The following is a 15,931-nucleotide window of genomic DNA, read 5'->3' as shown; positions in this document are numbered from 1 at the left end:
AAAAAAAAAAACCAAAAAAAAAAAAAAGTTTTTTAAACGTTTATTATTTTATTTTTTGTTAAGAATTATGTATTCATGTATTTTATGTATACGTGTCCAGACTCCATGTACACCTGCATGCCAGGAGAGGGAGTCAAGCCCATTACAGATGGCTGTGAGTCACCATGTGGGAGTTGTGAATTGAACCCCGGTCCTCTGGAAAAGCAGTCAGTGCTCTTAACCACTGAGCCATCTCTCCAGTCCTGTAAACATTTATTTCTTATGTGTACACGAGCCTTTGTGTAGAAGCTAGAGAACACCTTCTGGGAGTTGGTTTTCGGCCTCCACTGAGTAGGTTCTGGGCGTCAAACTCAAGTTGTCTGCCTTGAGAGCAAACACCCTTTAAGCTCCTAAGCCTAGCGCCGTTAGTTCTCAAGAAGGCTGTGAGCATCTACAACGTGATATTCTTTAATAATTCTATGAGAATTTAATAGGATGTATTTGATCATATTCATCCCTCACTCTTCCCATGACCCCTCTCCATCCTCACTTCCCTACCCACCCGACTGTGAGTTTTCTTTATTTCTCACCCCTTGATAAAACTCAGTTTGTGTTATCCAGCTGCTCTTGGGAGTAGGGCCTGCCTTGGAGTGTAGCCAACCTACCAGGGGTCATCATTAAAGAAAGCTGCCGCAGCTTCTTCTAGCAGCAGTGCAGAAGGTTGTGAGTGCTAACATTATTGTAATTCGAGAGGAACACGCTACTGCAGACATAGACGGAGAGGCCCCCTTTTTCCCGATGGTGTGCAGGTGTTGGTACTTCTTAGCCCCATGTCAGTTTGGGGGCACCAACGGGTGCCGTATTTGGTTTCAGATCCAAGTGGAGCTTGACCTAAAGTATCAACCCCCTGAGGGAGCTGCTGGGACCTGGGCAGAGGAGGACTTTGGGACACCCATTCGAGACAGGTAACCGGCTAGTAACTTATGCAAGGCCTGGTGTCCCCAGATGAAACTCACCCTGGAGAAAGAGCAGCAGCATATGCCTTCACCTTGGGTCTGCGGGGTGCTGTGATCTCAGCACTCTACAGTCGGGTCTCATCTTCTCTATTTTTTTCTTCCCAGCTTAGAGTTGATCATCCCCAATGTGGGCTTCCAGGACATGGAGTGAGTATGTGGGGTCATAGGGAATAAACAGGGTCGCTTTGGGGGTGAAGAGCCTGTGCCATGATTTAGTACTAGAGTCTGAGATTCCAGTGACTGAATTATAAGGTCAGAAGTCACTCCTGACACCAAGACTAGGTTATGGCCGGGCAGTGGTGGCACACGCCTTTAATCCCAGCACTCGGGAGGCAGAGGCAGGTGGATCTCTGAGTTCCAGGACAGCCTGGTCTACAGAGTGAGTTCCAGGACAGCCAGGGCTACACAGAGAAACCCTGTCTCAAAAAACAAAACAAAACAAAACAAAAAAGACTAGGTTACGAAATTAAACTGGGCCGGGTGTGGTGGCGCACGCCTTTAATCCCAGCTCTCGGGAGGCAGAGGCAGGCAGATTTCTGAGTTCGAGGCCAGCCTGGTCTACAAAGTGATTTCCCAGCCTGGTCTACAAAGTGATTTCCAGGATAGCCAGGGCTACACAGAGAAACCCTGTCTCAAAAAACAAAACAAAACAAAACAAAACAAAAGAAAAAAAAAAAAAGAAAGAAATTAGACTGATCTCAGGGATAAGAAGAGTTAGTCCCAGTCTATACAGTGAAACCCTGTCTCAAAAAAAAAACAAACCAAAACAAAAGAGTTAGTCCCAGGATAAGTGGGGTCAATCTGAAGGTTAAAGGTCAGTTCTAAGATAAGCAAAGGCAAGGGATGCCCAGCACCAGGTGACAGGTCCTATGAGGCCTTTCCTCTCAGGCCTGGGGAAGCCCAGCTGGAGCGAAGAGCAGTGGCTCTGGGCCGCAGGCTAGCCCGAAGCCTGGGAACACAGGACGATGAAGAGAACGAATTGGAGCTGGAGCCGGAGCTGGAGGAAGAACCTGACGTGGAGATTTCTGGGGTGGTGTTCAGCCCCCTCAAAAGGTAGTGTACTCACATGCTCCTGGTCTCACACCCTGTCGTTGAGTCAGTTTTCCTCACACACATAAGCCACACCCATCCATCCACACCAGAGTACCCGGAAGGGTGGATACACTGGCATCAAAGATCATTCACTTACAGCACAGACAGACACTACCATGTTCAAAGTCACTTATAGTGGCTCATATCGATTTGTAAAGGAATTTGATAAGGACAGGTTGTGTCTGTTGTCCACGTCCCGAGACACAGTGTGGCCTCGGAGTAGGTCTCAACCAACTTTTGTTCAGACCTCCAAGAGTGAATCGAATTCTGGATGTAGGCCTGAGATGGAGGTAGGGCAAGGGGCTCTGACTCCTCATCCCAGCAACAAGCATCTGTATGTGTGGGTGGGAGAGGAGGGAAGAGCAGAGCTGACCCTAGACTTCTTTACAGCCGCGCCCTGGGCTTGCCTCGGGGAGACCCCTTCAAGGTTTGCAAAGCCCAGGACTTCCAGGTATGACTCTCAGGCCATATTCTAACCCTCGTGGCATCTCACACGGGTCACTCCTCTTACCCAGGCAACTCTGACTTTCTTTCCTCTCTTTGTTTCATTCCTTACCTAGGTCGGGGTCACAGTGCTTGAGGCCCAGAAACTGGTGGGAGTCAATATTAACCCCTATGTGGCTGTTCGCGTTGGGGATCAGCGCAAGGTGACTGCAACACTGCGTGGAACCAATTGCCCCTTCTACAATGAGGTGAGGTGCCACCAAGGAAGAGGGCGGGTCTGAGAGAATGGGAGGGATCCAGAGAGACCTGTGAAGAGAGAGGGCGGGGCCAGGATGCAAAGACACTGGTTCTGCGTTTTGAGCCAGGTTAGGGGAGTCATCCCGGGGAAAGAGTATGTAGGTGCCTTTTAGGAAAGGAACCGCATGCTCTTTGCAAGAATTCGGGGCGAGCTGAATGAGCCTGTCGTGCCTAACTCCTCTCGCTGCTCTAACCTTTCTCATCCCACTACCCAGTACTTCTTGTTCGAATTTCATGAGACTCGGCTTCATCTCCAAGACTTGCTGCTGGAGATAACTGTGAGTGGGAAAGCGGATTCAAGTCAGGAAAGGGAAGTACTGAGCTGGGCATTTGGGTGACTGAGGCAGGAAAATCGCCATGAGTTCAAGGTCCAGCCAGGGCTATAAACTGAAAGTCAAAAAGGTGGGCAGGGAGAAAGATGCCAAAGCACCAGGACTTAACTCTTCTCTCCCCAGGCTTTCCACTCGCAGACTCTCCCGTTTATGGCCACCAGGATAGGGACTTTCAGGATGGACTTGGGGATGGCCTTGGACCAGCCAGGTATTAAACCCCTCTTCTCACTGAAACTTATTTATATGAACAAATTAACTGAGTTCTGGCCAGTGGACTAACTTCGAAGACACCCGTCTCTTGTGAATGCTCACCTTTTTTGTATGGTGGTTCTCCCTGCTCCAACCCCAGTCATTGTCCAACATCCTGAATCTGTGTCCCTTAGATGTCTCCTCACTCTCTGTCCTCTTCCTCTGTCCTTAGATGGGCACTTCCACCAAAAGTGGGCTCCTTTGCATGACCCCCGTGACACCCGCGCCGGAACCAAGGGCTTCGTCAAGATCACCCTGTCTGTGAGGGCACGTGGGGACCTTCCCCTTCCACCGCCACCCCCATGCCCAGGGACCAGTTCGGACATAGAGAAGTGAGCTGGGCAGTGGACGGAGGAGAAATTGGATAAGGCGTGGCCTGGGGGCGGGGCAGAGAAGCAGGGGGGCTCAGGCTCCAGCTTTATTCCCCAAGTTGGCTTCTCCTAGGAATCTACTCCTGCCACACGGGGTGCAGGCTGAGAGGCCATGGGCACGGCTGCGAGTCCGCGTGTACCGTGCAGAGGGGCTCCCCACAGTGCGCACGGGGCTGCTGGGCAGCCTGGCCCGAGCCCTCCATGACCAAAATGTCCTTTTGGACCCGTATGTGCGGGTGAGCTTCCTGGGACAGCAGGTAAATCACTCCTATGCTCCGTGCTGCAGCTCAAGTCTTTTAAAAAGTATTAATTAATGATAATCATTATTTATTCATTTAGAGACAAGGTTTTGCTATGTAGCCCTGATACTCAGAGATCCGTTTGGTAGGATTACAGGGATCTGCCACAATGGCTGGCTTTTGGTTGTTGTTTATTTGTTTTTCAAGATAGGGTTTCTCTGTGTATAGCCTCGGCTGTCCTGGAACTCACTTTGGATACCAGGCTGGCCTGGAACTCAGAGATCCGCCTGCTGCTGCCTCCCAAGACAATTTTTATTCTTAATTATGTATGTATGAAAATCTCTGTGGAACGCTTGAGGGCAGGAGCTCATGGAGGCCGGAAGAGGTGTCAGCCATCCCCTTTAGCTGGAGTCACAAGTGTCTGTGGGCTGCTGGATAAGTGGAGGAGAAGCAAACTCACTTGGTGGGAGAGTAGAACTCACGCTTGACCTTAACCACTGAGCCATCTCTTTGGCTATTTTGTGTATGTATGTGGTGCTCTGAGTGCCACAGCACATGTGTGAAAGTCAGAGGACAACCTATAGGAGGGACAACAGGGATAGGACCTAGGGACCAAACTCAGGCCATCAGGTTGATATCAGGCGCCATCACCCGCTGAGCCATCTTTTAGGACCCACACTAACTCCTTCCGCCTGACTTGGCCTTCAGGGTGAGACTTCGGTTCGGGGTGAGGAGACAGCGCCCAAGTGGAACGAGCAGTTGAGCTTCGTGGAACTCTTCCCGCCGCTAACACGCAGCCTTCGCCTGCAGCTGCGTGACAATGCACCTCTTGTGGATGTGGCCCTCGCCACACACGTGCTAGACCTGAGGCAGATCTCGAACTCTGCGCAGGTGAGCACGTCTGGTCCGCGAGGGTCCTTGTCTGCCGTGGCTCACATCAGCTCCTCAGAGCAAAGCTCAACCTTTACCACAACACCAGTACTTCTACCCCAGCCTCATTTCCTCCCTAAAGCCCAGAGAGGCCCTCTGACTAATACTGTTAGCGCCACTCCCTTCAGAAAGAGCCAAACCCTGCCTTCTCTTCCCCACCCCAGCACCTGGAGAATACAAGGGGGTACAGTTCAGAACAGTACTCATTTATTCTGTGCTCCCCTCCAATCCTGTTCTTGTCCCCTCACAGCGGGGTTTAACCCCACTTTCGGTCCAGCCTGGGTGCCCCTCTATGGTTCGCTCCCCAGCGGCAGGCTCCAGGATGATCTTCAAAGTCTCAACGAAGGTCTTGGCGAAGGGATTTGGTTCCGGGGTCGACTTCTGGTAGCTGTGTCTATGGAGGTGTTTGAAGGCAGAGTTGAACCTAAATCCTCCCAGACCACACAAAGGTCTGGATTGTCCCGGCTCACTGGGAAGAAGAAAAAGAAGAAGGAGAAGACCAGACAGGGTCAGACCCCGGCTGGCATTTTACAGCCTGCCAGTGCCAGCACCATCGAGGATGCACCTGAGATTCCGAGTGCAATGGAGGTGGAGGTGGAGGACCTGCTGCCTCTGCCAGAGGTAGGGGCTGGAGTCACCCTCAGCGTCAGACATCATGATGTTCTTACCAGTTTGGGGACTTGGATGAAGAATCCTGTGCATGTGCACACGTGTGCTGGTGTATCTAAGCATGGTATATATTAAGGAGGTTAGTTCCCTGGGGGAGCTATCAGGGGCAGAAAGGGAGGTAAGATGCAGAGCCTCCTGGACCTTAGTTTTGATGTCTTTATGTAGGCATTGTGACCAAGCAGATCAGATTGCTCCTCAGGAGGTTGGGAGCTGACCCCAGCCTCACTCTCTTTCCCAGAATGCCCTGGCATCCTTTGAAGATTTCCTGCTTTTCGGGGCGCTCTTTGAGGCCACCATGATTGACCCTTCACTGGCCAAGAAGCCCATCAGCCTGGAGATTTCCATTGGTGTGTGGCCTAGATGAGCCCGAAAAGCCATGGGATTGGGAGTGGTCCCTTGTTTCAGACATTAGGCCACAGGAAAGGGTGGTCACTTGAGAGACAGTGGTGGGTTCTGCTTTACTGAGAGAGGGGCCATGGCCGGAAGTGCCTGACCTTCAACCTGATGCTCTGATCCTCAATGGGATGCAGGTCATGCAGGACGCCAGGAAGAACAATCGGGCCAAGGATCAAGGGCTGAGGAGGGATCTGAAAGCAGCACACTTGAAGTTCAGCCTCTCTTGGAATCTGAGGACAGAGGGTCAGGGCAGGAGGAGCAAGAGTTGCTGGGGACACCTGTTCAGTGGCCTGAACCTGTGGATGGCAATGGGTAAGTGACCAGAGTCACTTGTAGGAGGGGATAAAGAGGTCCTCAAGCCATCAAGATGCCCCCAAGTCCCTCTCTTCTCTCTATCCGGCCAGGCCATATCTCTGCTTGCCTCTGCGTCACCGAAAGCCCTGCCTACATGTATGGAGCCGCTGGGAGGATTATACTTGGCGCCTACAGAGCAGCAATAGTGTGTGCAAAGTAGCCGAGAGGCTGGTGAGAGCAAGACACACCCGAAGGGAAAGGCCCAGCCACGGGATGCTAGAGAGTGAGGCTTCCGAAGGCGCTCGAAAGTAGAGGCTGATGGGGTGGAGCTGAGAAGCTGTGGATGCAAGGCTGGGAACTGGTGGACAAAGCTTGAGGTTTCCAGGCAAACTGAGGGGAGCAAAGTTGTGGGAGCCAGGACAGTGGAGACAGAGGGGACCGGGCAATCAGAACCAGAATCCAATCAATGAGGGGCCATCAGGAGAGTGGTATGCATGGGTGGGATATGGGCCAGGGCCTCTCAAGACTGACTTCTCTTGGAGTCCACACAGGACCATGGCCTGCAGGAGGTTGAGAAGATGCAGCGCAGGTCAGGGCCGGGTGCCTGCACACGACTGAAGCAGACTCTGGAAGAGCTGGTGGCTGGCAGCAGGTGAGCTGAGAGTCAGCCATTGAGCTGCCTCTCTGTGGCCAGTTTCAGGATGGGAGAGAGGCTCCTGGTGACTGTCTAGACCAAGGGTAGTTTCAAGCTGTGTTCTGCAGCACCTACAGGAGAAAGAGAAGGAGAGGTGCCCATATCAAGGGAACTCAGTAGAGATCAGGGGCGTTGGGTTTCTCCAGGCATAGAAGGCTTCTCCTCCCTCCTATTTCACAAGGAGAGTAAAACCCCGCTTAGTTAAGCTTTCTATCGCTGCAACAAGACAGGATGATCAAAAAGCAAACTGCAGAGGAAAGGGTTTATTCACCTCACACTTCCACATTGCTGTTCATCATTGAAGGAAGTCAGCACCGGAACTCACCCAAGGCAGGATCCTGGAGGCAGGAGCTGCTGCAGAGAGGCCTTGGAGGGCTGCTGCTTACTGGCTTGCCACCCCTGGCTTGCTCAGCCTGCTTCTCTATAGAACCCAGGACCAGCAGCCCAGGAATGGCACCACCCACAATGGGCTGGGCCCTACCCCCACTGATCACTGATTAAGGAAACTCCTTACAGCTTGATCTCATGGAGGCATCCCTGCGACGGCCCTACTTGCTGATACTGGGAGGATGTGAGGCTGCCTTGGCAGTAGCCCTGTGATGCTGACTTAACCTTTCACCCCCTGCATAACGAGCTCTGAGGGCATCCTTAACTGGTCCTTTCTCAGCCACCAGTTGTTGCTCTAATCGCATGAACTGCATAACTTGGTTGCTTCCATCTTTCATCTGCACTTCCATGAATCGGACCACCTGCTCCAGGCACTCAAGTCCCTTTCTGACACTTTTCTCACGAGCTTCCCCTTTATTTGGCAGACACCGTGGCACCGGCTATGTCATTGTAATGGCTGTGGCAGGGGAGAGCCAATGAAGGTCTTGATGTTCTCATTTATAACTTTAGAAAGGATGAGTTGGGAGAGAGAGGGTGTAGAGAGAAGACAGGACTTCTAAAGAAGGCTTTGTTTAGGTGATAGGAGATGGACAGAGCCATGCAGTGGAGAGGGGGTGAATGGGCTCAGGGGCTGTGGATGCAGCTCACTTGACAGAGTGACTGCCTAGTATGCACAAAGCATTGGGTTCAGGCTCTAGCATTGCAATTACAAGGCATGGTGGCACATGCTTGTAATCCCAGCTCTTGGGAGGTAGAGGCAGGAGGATCAGAAGTTCAAACTCAAGGTCAAGCTCAGCTTGAGACCAGTGTGGCAGCATACATGAGGTCATTGTCTACAAACAAACAAACAAACAAACAAACAAACAAACAAGACCAGTGTGGCAGCATACATGAGGTCATTGTCTATAAACAAACAAACAAACAAACAAACAAGTAAATGCAAACCTGGGCAGTGGTGGCACACACCTTTAACCCCAACACTCAGGAGGCAGAGGCAGGTGGATCTCAATGAGTTCAAGGCCAGCCTGGTCTACATGAGCTATACAGAGAAACCCTGTCTCAAAAACCAAACCAAAACAGTGATAAAAGACCAGGGGAGTAAATTCAAGAGAAAACTTGTAGTTGAATAAGGCGTAGTCAGGACGCAGGGAGGGACAAATGCTTGGGACTTGGCTCACTCTCTCCATCTGTCTCAACCCAGAGCCTCAGCCCACGCGGTGGGGCCACCCACAGTTCTGGTGGATCTTCCCAGTTAAATTAACCCAGTCTAGAAAACCTCTCACAAACATGCTCGAGGGGCTTGTTTCCTTGGCAACCATAGAACCCGGTCAGGCGATGACCAACATTAACCCTCCCAACTTGCCTGGCTGTGTAGAAGGGGCTGTTAGTTAAGCTGTGGAGGGTAAGGTGTGAAGGAAGGAAGGAAGGAAGGGTGTCGCAAGCTTGTTTCTGGAGATGTTAGCTAGCCTGGAAAGTGGAAATAGATCTCCTAGCCAGGCAGCAAGGTGACCTGAGTTCTGGGGATAGTTATTTGTAGGAAATGCAAATTTACATTATGCAAATCTGCATTATGTTGATGAGGTTGGGCATTTCTAGAGCACAGAGAAAGAGATCTTTTGTTGGTTTTTCAAGACAGGGTTTCTCTGTGTAGCCCTAGCTGTCCTGGAACTCACTCGGTAGACCAGGCTGGCCTCAAACTCAGAAATCCTCGAACTCAGAATTGCCTCTGCCTCCCAAGTGCTGGGATTAAAGGCATGTGCCACCACTGTCTGGCACACTCCAAGCTTTCTACCTGAATGGCCTGCTCACTCCTTTTCACACACACACACACACACACACACACACACACACACACACACACGATGGGGCCTCACTGCAAGTTCTGGTGGGTAATGTGTGTGGTATAAATTTGCAGAGGTTCCCTGCAGGCAGGGAAACAACCCACAAAGAGACAAGAATGAAACCTGATTCACTGAATTTTCAGATACTGGTGCTGGCCCAGGACTTTTGAATTCTGACCCCGATCATTTAGCCAGTTTTTGAGCACAGCACAATTTTGAGGGGAAAATGCTTTCTGATAACTCAGTCCCAAGTGGTCAATAAATTTAAGACCTGTTTACCATTGAGAACTTTTGCAAAGTGCATCTGGCTTTTTTCACAAAGATGAGTATTGCTGACTCAGAGATGGGTAACCACAATGCCTATGGGCGTCAGGATTGTCCCTGGGCCTCAGATAGCATAGGAGTCACTTAGGCTGTTGTGAAGTGCAAGTGGTGTCTCCCATTAGGATGGGTTTTATGGCCTAGAAGCAATGCTCAGGGTTTTAGGGGGAAAGGGCCTGGGATAAGTAAAACATAAATTCTGGGAGATATGGGCAGAGGCTCACTCACCAGGCAGCAAATGATCACCAGGTTGTTAAACTATATCCATCCATCCCTGGCCTCCCAGAGGACCAGCTAAGCAGTTCGTTCTGTGGAAGAGGTGTGTTTAACTTTCCTGGCGTCTCCAAGTGCACGTCTGTGTGCACAAGGACATTTTGCTTTCTACATAATTTATGGAGGAGCAGAGGCCAGTGTGACACAGGGTTGTCCTTGATGAGACAGGTGTATCTGATGAGGTTAGAGATAATGGGCCAGATGTGCAGAGCCTTTTAGTTCACTTTTAGAGTTTTATATTTGACCCTTAGATAGGCAACTGCAGTGGAGCAAAATAGATGGGAAAGTGCTGAGAGCCCTCTGGGTACTATGAGAATGCTCTGTGCGGCAGCGAGGGTGAGGACAGCAAGCAGCCAGTGTGGTGAGATGTCTGTCTGCCTTGATCCTGTGTGAGAAAGGAACTTAAACTGGGCGATCCTGGGAAAAGATGGAGAAGGGGGCGTGTGCTGGTTGCTAGTGTGTGCACACATGTGCTGGACATTAAACAGCCTCACGTACACAGAGCATGCGCTCTACTGCTGAATCCTGGACCCATCCTGGTGCTGGATTTTTAAGAAAGAATGTAAATAATTTAGTGAAAGATAAAGGTAACAATTGAAAATTTGACCTCTGTGGTTTTGTTTGTTTGTTTGTCGTGGTTTTTTTGGTTGGTTGGTTGGTTGGTTGGTTGGTTTTTGTTTTTGGTTTTTTGAGACAAGGTTTCTCTTTCTATAGTTCCAGCTGTCCTTGAACTTGGTCTGCAGATCAGCTAGCCTCAAACTGACAAGAAATCTACCTACCTCTGGCTCCTGAGTGCTGAGATTAAATTAGGTGTACGCTATCACCAACCAGCTTGACTGCTATGTGTTTTTAAAAACATTCCTTAATTACATTTAAAAAATAGTTTTAGTTATGTATGCATGCGTGCATTCATATCACGATGGGGATGGGGGATTTAGGAGATAATTCTCAGGAGTTGATTCTCTCCCCCATGCGGCTTCTCTTATAGTTAGGAAGCCAGCACCTTTCCCCTGAGGCCATCTCAGCAGGGCAACTTTGATGTGCGTTGGTTGGAAGTGGTCATTGGAAATCATGCATTCGCTTTGGCCATGTTGTATTCCAGCTTGCTCTGTCTCTGTCTCTCTCTCTCTCTCTTTCTCTCCAGAGTCTCACTTTATTGCCTTGGCTGTCTTAGAACTCCCTGTGTAGAGCAGGTTGACCTCAGACCCACAGAGCTCCACCTTCCTCTTCCTCCCAAGTACTGAGATTAAAGGCGCCGTGTCCCACCTCACCTGGAAGTCTAGTTATCTTCTAGTCAGGCTGGTGGAGACTAAAGCAGGCATTCCTTTCTGATGAATGTGGGTACAGGACTCTCCCACAGTGTAAACAAGTAGGCCTTCATGAGATGCTGTAGGCCTTGGGTGGGGCTGGCATAACTAACTAGCCTAACTGACTAGCAGTCAGGCGGTTGGTCTATAGACTTGTAGCTGAAGTAGCTCACGCAGAGATGTTAAATATTGGTGGCCACAGGGCTTAAAGACCAGGCTGTGCTTGTTGTATTTGGGCATGGGGCTCTCTGAGGAAGGACTGTCAGAGTCAGGAAGTAGGGGGCCTTCCTGAAGGAAGAGGTTCCAGGGTCCTGATCTCGGCCTTGACTTCTCTCTGCAGACAGTTTTGCCACGGTGCTGAGCGCAGGACGATGACTCGACCCAATGCCCTGGATCGTTGTCGAGCGAAACTCCTGACACACAGCCTGGTACACAGCCTGGTACACTCTGGGAAAGGAAGGAAGCCAGGGTGCCTGACAGAATCCTTCTACTCATGCTCTCTGCCTGCCCTTCTAGAATCTGATGGCAAGGCAAGGACTACGGCTTTTACGGAGCCTGAGGCTGAACAACATGCAGAGGACTATGGTGCTGGCTAAGAAGCTCCTGGCAAGGCTGCGCTTCCTGGCTCAAGAGGTGATGCCTTTCCTACTCTGCATACTTTCCTACGTTCTGGACCCTTCCAGAGACCTTTGGGCAGATGCAACAGTTGTCCTTTAGGTGACACGTGCTTCCTTTGGTGTACTTAAGGGTGCCAAACTCGGGGCTCGGCAGGGGTCCCAAGATTATCCAAGATTTGATTGGAAGGACAGGTGATTGATGTGCCTTGGGCACGGCCTCCTTTGACTGGAACGTGTGAGGAGAGCTTGTGCACACAATGGAGGCTGACAGTCTAGCCATCGTGGTTGGCCCTGCTGAAGCAGCGGGTGCAATTCCAAGCATATTTGTTAGTTGGGGTTTGGTGTAGGAGAGAGGATGGATGCCCAACATGTACAAATGCCTACAATTGGGAGACCTGGGTGGGCAGAAGTCAGCATTGGAAGGAGGAGCAAGGTAGGGATGTCATTAAATTAAATCTTAGAGCAAATTTAAGAGTCTTCCTAGCCAGGTGGCACATGCCTTTAATCCTAGCACTTGGGACGCAGAGACAGGCAGATTTCTGAGTTCAAGGCCAGCCTGGTCTACAGAGTGAGTTCCAGGACAGCCAGGGCTACACAGAGAAACCCTGTCTCGAAAAAAAAAGTCTTCCTCCCTCCTTCCTTCTTTCTTCCTCTCCCTCCCTCTTTCCCTCTCTCCCTCCCTCTCTCCCTCCTTTCTTACCTTGCCCATGATAAGCATGTGTTTTACCACTGAGTTACACCCAAGTCTTAAAAATGTTTAATGAAATCTTCCCTTTGTCAAAGGACATTTCATGACATAAATATGTGTCATATATAGTTTCATTGTTGTTGTTTTTGGTTGTTTGTTTTCGAGACAGGGTTTCTCTATGTAGCCCTGGCTGTCCTGGAACTCATGCTATAGACCAGGCTGGCCTCAAACTCAGAGATTTGCCTGCCTTTGACATCCAAGTGTTGTGGTTAGAGGCATAACCTAGCATGTCTGACTTCCGCAGTTTGTTTGTTTTTAAGGTGTATTTAGTTTGCCTGTATATTTTTGCACCATGGTCGTGCCTGGCTTCTGTAGTCAGGAGAACCATCAGACCCCCTGGAACTGGAGTTACAGATGCTTGTGAGCCGCCATGTGGGTGCTGAGAACCAAACCCAGGTTCTCTGGAAGAGCAGTCAGTGCGTTTAAGCCCTAAGCCAGCTCTCTATTCCTACTGATGTTGTTTTTAAGCATTACATTATTTTGCCTTTTTGTGTTACTGGGAACTGGACCCTCAATTGAAGATGGGGGAGCTAATACTTAAGTCAATAGAGTTCTGGGGGTGCACAGCCATCAGCACGACTGTGAGTGTGCTTACTACCACGGAACTTTACATGTAAACATGACAAGAGCGGAATGCTGTGTGCTGGGTGAGGACTTCAAGTTGGGCCTCGAGTCTGAGATGTCCCAGGGGGAGAGACCAGGGAGAGGCCAGGGAGCAGGTGGCCAGCGGTCAGAAAAAGTCAGGGCACTTGAAGTATCCACCAATCTTCGGGATCAGATAGTCTAAGCTCCAAACTCCCTAAGCAACCCGGTCCTCCGCTTGCAGCCACAGCCTCCCCTCCCTGACGTGCTGGTCTGGATGTTCAGTGGCCAGCGCCGTGTGGCCTATGCCCGCATCCCTGCACAGGATATACTGTACTCCGTGGTTGAAGAGGAGCGAGGCCGAGACTGTGGGAAGATCCAGAGTCTGCTACTCACAGTGAGATGGGGCTGGGATGGAGGTGCTGGGGAGAGTGGGCGGGGCTGGGATGGAGGTGCTGGGAAGAGTGGGCGGGGCTGGGATGGAGGTGCTGGGGAGAGTGGGCGGGGCTGGGATGGAGGTGCTGGGGAGAGTGGGCGGGGCTGGGATGGAGGTGCTGGGGAGAGTGGGGTGAGGTTCGTAGACACAGCAGAGCATCAGAGCAGGCAGGCGCCTCTGTGGCTCCCAACCAGAAACTCCCTGACCAGAAAGGCTAAAGGGGGTTGTGGCTTTGTCCAGGTCAGCCTGGGAGTGAAGTCAAGAGCAAACTTATCTGCCCTGGGCCTACAGTGGTCCTGACATATAGGCAAGGTGAAGAGGAGGGAGAGTGATCTTTCTTGCAAGCACAGCTGGTTTACAAGTAGAAAATTTCCAAATGAGCTGTCTCGGGAAGAAACACCAAAGCAAATTTTTTAACGGTGAGAAGCTGTGACCCTTGGGGTAAAGGACAGAAGATATAAATGTGCTGAGGATAGAGGGGACAGAGAGGGCAGGTTATGCATTTGGGATTAGGACTGTGGCTATAGGAGTGGCATCATAAGGCATGGGATGGGATCATGGGGTGGGATGGAGGGACCGAGGAAGGATGCAGAAGTGGGAGCAGACTCCCCACACTGGGGAACTTGGGTACCATCTCTCCTTGGCAGAGAGATTTGGGGCAGGGGGCTCCAGCATTCCTCCTTCCCACACAGGTACCTGGGTCAGCCCCTGGGGAGGTCTGTGCCAAGTTGGAGCTCTTCCTGTGGCTGGGGCTGGGCAAGCAAGCCAAGGCTTGCACCTCTGAGCTGCCCACGGATCTTCTGCCTGAACCCTCAGCTGGGCTGCCCCAAAGCCTATACCGGGATGGTGAGTTCAGGGCCAGGGTCAGCCCACTTTGCTGTTGACCCTAGAGAGGGGTTCATGAATCGGGGAACCCCAGCGGTCCCCTGAGCAAGCATATCTCCTTCTTTCCCCTCATCTCAGACTTCAGCTACTTCCAGCTGAGGGCTCACCTGTATCAGGCCCGTGGTGTGTTGGCAGCAGATGACAGTGGCCTCTCGGACCCCTTTGCACGTGTCCTCATCTCTACCCAGTGCCAGACCACAAGGGTGAGAGCCAGGCTGGGACACAAACAGTGGGGAGCAGGGAACAGGGTGCACTCTTGTCTCAGGTCCCACGTTTCTCTCCCTACTTTAGATTTTCAGGACAGAGTACTCGATAGGACTCTGGCCCAACTCAGGCCCTGGTGTAGAACAGACAGACAGTCTTTCTTGGGGTTGACTTTAGAGCTAGGAAAAGTAAGATGGTCACAGAGAGACACCAGAACTGGAGAGCCATGCCTTTGGTGATAAACAGCTCGTGAAAGCATCATATTGACTGCTCACCTGGAATATGAGGGGGGCTCCCTTCTGACATCTATCTTTGCCCCTTTCTCTTCATGGTTTCCAAGGTCTTGGAGCAGACCCTGAGCCCGCTATGGGATGAGCTCTTGGTATTTGACCAGCTGATTGTGGACGGCAGACGGGAGCATCTTCGGGAGGAACCTCCACTAGTGGTCATCAATGTCTTTGACCACAATAAGTTTGTGAGTGTGTCCCCTCCTCCACCCCATTTCCAGATGCCTCTTCCCCACTGTCTTGATGCCTCCCTTTTAGCTTCCCTTGCTCCTGTAATTTTGGGGTTTGCGGCAGAATGTCTCACTATGTAGTCCTGGCTGGCATGGAACTCACTGTGTAGAACAAGCCTGCCTGGAACTCATGGAGGGTGCCATCTGCTTCCTAAGCTCTGGGGTTAGCAATGTAGCCACCACTACCAGCTGTGTCTTTCTTATTTTCTCACTGCCTTGCCTCCTGCAGGGCCCTGCTGTGTTCCTGGGCAGGGCATTTGCAGCCCCAAGGGTAAAGTTAATCGAGGACCCATATCAGCGCCCTGAGCTGCAGTTCTTCCCCCTGAGGAAGGGGCCTCAGGCCGCTGGAGAGGTCATTGCAACCTTTGAGCTCATTGAGCTGGACTACAGCGGCCATCTTGAGGTTAGGAACCCTGGCCTGGCAGGCAGGCTGTATCTCCATTCTTATTACCAGGCCATCCTATCTTGGGGTGTCCCAAGGATAACTGTCTAGTCTCTTGTCCACATAAGTGCTGGCTGCAAGCCTCTCCTGGTTTGACCTCACTGGACACCCTGACCCCGGGTTTACTGATGGATATATTCAGGATTCATCTTGTCAGGTCTCTACCTCTAGAGAACCCATACTGCTGTTGATCCTGGGGTTATCCCACCCTGAATGCCTCAGACTTCCACCCCACTTTCCATACACCCATCTGCCTCTGCTCTATGAGAGGTCCTTCCTACAAATCCAGCTCTGTCTGGCTCCCCTGCATTGGCACGTCACAGAAACCCATGGCCCTTCTCCAAGTCTAGGCTTTCCATGTTTTGTTTT

At 51.1% G+C, this 15,931-nt stretch overlaps 1 protein-coding gene across 1 annotated transcript in view; it reads left to right on the top strand.

The window, feature by feature from the left end:
• LOC110307408 (fer-1-like protein 4) overlaps positions 1–15,931 on the top strand; it is a 35,691-nt gene that overhangs the window by 2,453 nt on the left and 17,307 nt on the right. Inside the window, exons 5-26 of the mRNA XM_021179654.1 lie at positions 853–944; positions 1,101–1,142; positions 1,884–2,048; positions 2,478–2,538; positions 2,648–2,779; positions 3,044–3,106; positions 3,284–3,368; positions 3,582–3,741; positions 3,854–4,037; positions 4,728–4,914; positions 5,200–5,570; positions 5,857–5,965; positions 6,149–6,326; positions 6,419–6,539; positions 6,860–6,960; positions 11,472–11,559; positions 11,648–11,764; positions 13,323–13,475; positions 14,207–14,360; positions 14,478–14,602; positions 14,944–15,078; positions 15,350–15,523. Coding sequence (XP_021035313.1) covers positions 853–944; positions 1,101–1,142; positions 1,884–2,048; positions 2,478–2,538; positions 2,648–2,779; positions 3,044–3,106; positions 3,284–3,368; positions 3,582–3,741; positions 3,854–4,037; positions 4,728–4,914; positions 5,200–5,570; positions 5,857–5,965; positions 6,149–6,326; positions 6,419–6,539; positions 6,860–6,960; positions 11,472–11,559; positions 11,648–11,764; positions 13,323–13,475; positions 14,207–14,360; positions 14,478–14,602; positions 14,944–15,078; positions 15,350–15,523 — 2,997 coding nt within the window. The remainder of the gene's footprint in view (positions 1–852; positions 945–1,100; positions 1,143–1,883; positions 2,049–2,477; positions 2,539–2,647; positions 2,780–3,043; positions 3,107–3,283; positions 3,369–3,581; positions 3,742–3,853; positions 4,038–4,727; positions 4,915–5,199; positions 5,571–5,856; positions 5,966–6,148; positions 6,327–6,418; positions 6,540–6,859; positions 6,961–11,471; positions 11,560–11,647; positions 11,765–13,322; positions 13,476–14,206; positions 14,361–14,477; positions 14,603–14,943; positions 15,079–15,349; positions 15,524–15,931) is intronic.

The sequence above is a fragment of the Mus caroli genome, chromosome 2, assembly GCF_900094665.2.
Source record: "Mus caroli chromosome 2, CAROLI_EIJ_v1.1, whole genome shotgun sequence".
Taxonomy (NCBI): Eukaryota; Metazoa; Chordata; class Mammalia; order Rodentia; family Muridae; genus Mus; species Mus caroli.
This window is presented reverse-complemented; position numbering and strand designations above follow the sequence as displayed.